Genomic DNA, 6,096 nt, shown 5'->3' on the forward strand with positions numbered 1-6,096 from the left:
CTGCAGAGGTTGAAGGGGTGGGGGGTCAGCCTGTCAGTGCTCAAACTAACGCCGCACACTGCATCAAATTGGTCTGCATGGCTGTCATCCCAGAAGGAAGCCTCTTTTAAAGATGATGCACAAGAAAGCCTGCAAACAGTTTGCTGAAGACAAGCAGACTAAGGACATGGATTACTAGAACCATGCCCTGTGGTCTGATGAGACCAAGATAAACTTATTTGGTTCAGATGTTGTCAAACGTGTGTGGCAGAAATCAGGTGAAGAGTACAAAGATAAGTGTGCATTGCCTACAGTCAAGCATGGTGGTGGAATTGTGTCAGGATCTGGGGCTGCATGAGTGCTACTGGCACTGGGGAGGCTACAGTTAATTGAGGGAACCACGAATGCCAACATGTACTGTGACATACTGAAGCAGAGCATGATCCCCTTACTTCGAAGATTGGGCAGCAGGGCAGTATTCCAACATGATATTGACCTCCAAGACGACCACTGCCTTGCTAAAGAAGCTGAGGGTAAAGGTGATGGACTGGTCAAGCGTGTCTCCAGACCTAAACCCTATTTAGCATCTGTGGGGCATCCTCAAACGGAAGGTGGAGGAGCGCAAGGTCTCTAACATCCACCAGCTCCGTGATGTCCCCATGGAGGAGTGGAAGAGGACTCCAGTGGCAAACTGTGAAGTTCTGGTGAACTCCATGCCCCAGAGGGTTAAGGCAGTGCTGGAAAATAATAGTGGCCGCGCAAAATATTGACACTTTGGGCCCAATTTGGACATTTCCACTTAGGGGTGTACTCACTTTTGTTGCCAGCGGTTTAGACATTAATGGCTGTGTTGAGTTATTTTGAGGGGACAGCAAATTTACACTGTTATACAAGCTATACACTCACTACTTTACATTGTACAAAATTGCCATTTCTTCAGGTGTTGTCACATGAAAAGTTATGATAAAATATTTACAAAAATGTGAGGGGTGTACTCACTTTTGTGAGATACTGTAAATAGTTCAATCTCAGTGTTTGCTGACGATACAAAGCTAAGTAGGGCGAAAACACAATAACTTCACAAAAAAATACACAATAACTTCACAGCAAGATATAGTAACCTTACAAGACCTCAATAAAAAATGGGGTGGGCAACTACATGGCAATTGAGTTTTAATGTTGAAAAATGTAAAGTAATGCACTTGGGGGTTAAAAATGTAAATGCTAGTTACTTGCAAGGGGGAGAATCTCTGGGGGAATCCAGGATGGAAAAAAATCTGAGGGTCCTATTAGATGACAGGCTAAGCAATGACATGCAATACCAAGCTGCAGCAAGCAAAGCTAGCAGAATATTAGCATGCATAAAAAGGGATAAAACTATATTCCTGCCACTTTATAAAACTCTGGTTCTGCCACATTTGGATTATGCTGACCAGTTGTGGTCACCAATCCTCAGGAGGGAGGGGTGCAGGAACTGGAGAGAGTCCAGAGAAGGGCAACAAAGTTAATAAGCAGACTGGAGGACCTCAGCTACGAGGAACGACTACAAACATTTAACTTATTATCTCTGGAGAAGAGAAGCTTGAGAGGTGATATGATAATGATATATAAATACCTCAATGGGGATTCTGGCATAGGGAATAAACTATTCAGTCTCAGGTAGAGTAAGAAGACACTAGGTAACAATGAAATTGGAGGAGAAGCAGTTTAACCTTAAACTGCGTAGGGGGTTTTTCACTGTCAGGGCAGTAAGGATGTGGAATTTACCTTCACAATTGGTGGCGTCAGCAGGCAGTATTGATAGTTTTAAAAGAAAGCTTGAAATGTTGTTTTTTTTTTTTATTGTTACTATATAATATTATTATTATTATATATTATTTTTTTTCTATAGCTGCAGTGACATCACTTACCTGTAATGAAGTATGTCTCACGTTGGATCCAGGCAGGCAGTTGGATCCTGTACACATCTTTTGTGTAGGGAGCCTGGTCCTCTTTCTGGTGCTGAATTGCCAACCCTGAGGATGTTAGTAGCTGCTGGTCTTCTGTCAGGTGCAGTAAAAAACAGTCAGACAGGGACCCACCTCCTCCTCCCCTCTCATTCATTGAGAAAAGGCTGCGCATGGTTTACACCACATGTAACAAAATCTCTGAATAGGGGAAAAAATCTCATCATTGAAAGCACAGGCTATTTTCATTAGATGAGAGGGAAGAAGGGGATGAGCCCCCATCAGATGTTTTACACTGCAGCTCACAGAAGACCCTGAAACTTCTAACTCCCTCAGCGCTAGGAAGAAGACTGGAGATACTTTGTTACAGTTAAGTGATATCATTTCAGCCATAGGATAAATATTTTTTGACTAATCTCCAACTACTGGAACAGACTAAAGGGGAGAACATAATCAAGGTTTATTGTTAGAGTTTGATAACACAGTAAGGTATTAGACCAATCGAAAAATAACATTTAGGTTTGGAAACTGCTGTTAGGTTGAATTAGCCACATGCTCAGTATATCAATCTGGGCCTCTACTGGTGAGATTTCTACCCATGAGCTCACACTACTTATGTATAACAGGCATTACAAAGGGTGTCAAAATTTCCATTTATAATATGAAAAATGCAAAGGGGCAAGGACATACCTCCAGCCACAGCTGAAGGGAAACGAAGAGGCAGGTTGCTGGGAATGTTGTTGGGAGCTCTTACAGCTGCTGGCCCAAAGAAATCTAAGAATCTCATGGGTGACTCAGCTCATCACCATCCACCCATAACCTAAAGTTGAACTATGGTCAAGCTATTGATCTGTATATATGATGTAGGCTACCCATACCGGTAAGAATCAGATTTTTCCAAGCACCCTCTGGAAACATTTTGTAAATTCATGATGATTCTACCAGTATCACCAGTTGATAGAATTTTTCTTTAATGGGCTGGCAATGCTTTTTCTTCTGCAGTAACATCACTCTAGTATTGTCACCCTTGCTGCTCTTGCTGTAGCTTCTTAGATACCACCACCATAACCTAGCATAATAGGCTATCAACGAATAGCTATGCCTCTTTTTGTCCACAGCCCTTTAGTTTGACAGTACATTGCTTTAGCTATACAAGCTTGGGAAAATTATGTAAAAGTCCTGCACAGTCTGTCCCACCTCCTCTAGCACTGTCTAGCAGGATGCAAAAGAAATGTAGCTTCCCAGATGCAATGACCATTAAAAAGAGGTAAATCGGTTACCTGCTTGTCTTGAAAATACCTGTTTATGATGACTGATACATCATTTTGGAGGTAATGTTCGGACTGTCCTGTTGATAGTCCAATTGTTTCTATCTAAACCCATTCTCACTCCTAGGAATCTAATTACAGCAGTCACGGTTAAATGTTCAGAATTAGCGGGATGTGACTTAATGGACATGCTGAATATGGTGGTGTTCAGGCCGGACTATCTAGGAGGTGGCCGGGGGGGGGGGAGGGGTGCCCAGTCCTGGCACAGTGTGTTCCCTTTGGGGTGCTGGGGCTGGGGCGCCGCCCTCTGACTGGCACAGTGTTGCCTCTTTAGCTCTATATGCTACGTTTTTTCCTTTTTTTTTTTTTTTACTGTTGCCTGTCACAAGTATCCCTATTATATATTGCTTGATAATTGACTGTATGTATGACTTATCAATGCAAGCTCAATTCACTGTTGTGGTGAGGATTGTTCATATTTATTGTTACCCTGAAAATCTTCAATAAAAACTATTGAAAAGAAAATACCTTTTTATCACTTTAAAGGGTAAAAACAAGAGACAAAGCTTTGGAGGACTGTAAATATCTGTATTGGATAAAAATTAGCTGTAATGTACATGAAGCTTGATTTTGTGAATTAATCAATTCTATGCTTTGTAGGAACATCCTGAGGAACTTCAGATTATATGAATATGGAGGATTACCTACGACTTCTGTACCTTAATGTGACTGGACGTCTGGGTCCTAACTGGGAAGGGGATGACCCATGCGCAGAATCTGTTGGCAATGTAACCTTTCTAGTTGTGGCTTACAGTGCCCTCATAGCTGTGGGACTAATTGGAAATTCTTGCCTGGTCTTTGTCATTGCACGTCAGCGGGAGATGAGGAATGTCACAAACATTTTTATTGCTAATCTTTCCTGTTCTGATATACTCATGGCTTTGGTGTGTCTACCCGTCACTGTAATCTACACTCTTATGAACCGCTGGATTCTGGGCGAGGCACTCTGCAAAGTTACACCATTTATACAGTGTATTTCTGTCACAGTCTCTGTGCTATCACTAGTCCTCATTGCTTTGGAGAGACATCAGCTCATTATTCACCCAACTGGTTGGAAGCCCTTGCCATGGCATGCTTATCTTGCGGTTGCTGTAACTTGGGCCATTTCATGCTTCATTTCTTTGCCATTCCTTTCCTTCAGCATTCTAACCAAGCAACCATTCCAGAACCTATCATTACCATTTGACCCTTTCATTGACCACTTTGTTTGCACTGACAGTTGGCCTTCTGAGAATCACCGTCTGGCTTACACCACCTGTCTTCTGCTCTTCCAGTACTGCCTACCTCTGCTACTTATTCTCCTCTGCTACCTCCGTATCTTTCTGCGACTGCGCAGGAGGAGGGATGTGGTAGAGCGAGCAGGGGGCGGGGATTCAGTTGGACGCAGGGGAGGCCACCGCAGAGTAAATATCATGCTTCTTTCTATTGTAGTAGCCTTTGGCCTTTGTTGGCTTCCCCTCACTGTATTCAATGCTCTTTTTGATTGGGACCATGAGAGCATTTCATCCTGCTACCACAACCTTATATTCTCTCTCTGCCATCTGGCAGCCATGGCATCCACTTGTGTCAACCCGGTTATGTATGGTTTCCTCAACAGTAACTTCCAAAAGGAAGTGAAGACCTTGCTGCTCCGCTGCCGCTGTGCAGGAGGTCGGGATAAATATGAAAGTTTCCCGCTCTCCACTGTCAGTACTGAGGTGTCAAAGGCTTCTCTACAAAGTGTAACTAATGGAAACAATGTTTAAGGCAAGCTGTCTGGAACCCGGTATGGGTTTTCTAGACAAATAGTTGGACATTCATCTCCAATATCTGATTTATCATTCTGAAACACAAAGCTGTGCCAAAATGCTGCTTCCGGGAAATTCTCTCTTATTGCATAAAGCTTAAACCATGCCAATGATACCAACTTCTGCTACTTAACTGCACATGTTTACATTGAATAACTTAAGAAAAACCTTCATTTATAATACCTTGATGTTTTGACCATCATCCAGCAGCATGCACACTGATGTTTGTGAGTTGTGTTCTTTCTTCTACATACCATTTAGAAATTATTGATTGGAGAAAAAAAGAAAACAGCCTTATCCACCAACTTAACCTTTTGTCTTTTGTCACCAATTGCTTTTCATTAAAGAGCGTCACTTTTACGCAATCACTTTAGTGTCAGTTTGAAACAAATGCAGGAGTTGAGCATGTGGCAAATATCATTACCATGAGAACAACTGTTTCTTCCCAAGACAGCCTCACCAAACCTTTCTTACTGCAGTGCACATATACTCCCCGACTTAACAAATATGGATATTTGCTTCTCAAGTTGCACTAAAGATCTGATCTGATTATTAACTGCATTATGTGTAACAGAACTTGAGAATAAAAGGACCACCCTAGTTTCCTGCACTTTACATGTAATTTTTAAATGGGAGTATAGGTATCTTGACCCATGAGAAACCTGAGTGTCCATTTTCACCTGGATATACTGCAAGCATGGACCTGCTCTGAAGATCTTCTGGCAGATGGCAGCAGCTGACTTACCCACAAGTTCTGATGTTTGATGTTTACATGTACACAACGATATGTTTGTAGAACTTTTATATATTTCCCATCCTGCATAGAATGTATGGGCTGGCCTCCAGATGTATTTTGTTAAGTGTTAAACTGGCTACAGAGAAGATCTTCAGCATCATCACAATGCATTTATACGATTGGCACCACGTGGAAGTATCAGTTATTTTTAACAAGCTGAACATCTATATTCCAAAGCCAATGTAGTATTGATCAATGGTTGACATAGCAACAACCATTCGTTGCCACCCTGGCAGTATTTTTATATCTGGATTGCAGTT

The 6,096-nt window shown here is 42.0% G+C and overlaps 1 protein-coding gene across 2 annotated transcripts in view; it reads left to right on the top strand.

The window, feature by feature from the left end:
• LOC309553704 (neuropeptide Y receptor type 1-like) overlaps nt 1-5,276 on the top strand; it is a 31,112-nt gene extending 25,836 nt beyond the window's left edge. For both annotated transcript variants that reach the window (XM_082255079.1, XM_082255078.1), the window contains one exon: nt 3,854-5,276. In XM_082255079.1, coding sequence (XP_082111205.1) covers nt 3,880-4,998 — 1,119 coding nt within the window. In that variant the 5' untranslated portion in view covers nt 3,854-3,879 and the 3' untranslated portion in view covers nt 4,999-5,276. The remainder of the gene's footprint in view (nt 1-3,853) is intronic.
• The last annotated feature ends 820 nt before the right edge of the window (nt 5,277-6,096 follow it).

The sequence above is a fragment of the Pelophylax lessonae genome (assembly GCF_965119305.1).
Source record: "Pelophylax lessonae genome assembly, chromosome: 4".
Classification (NCBI taxonomy): Eukaryota; Metazoa; Chordata; class Amphibia; order Anura; family Ranidae; genus Pelophylax; species Pelophylax lessonae.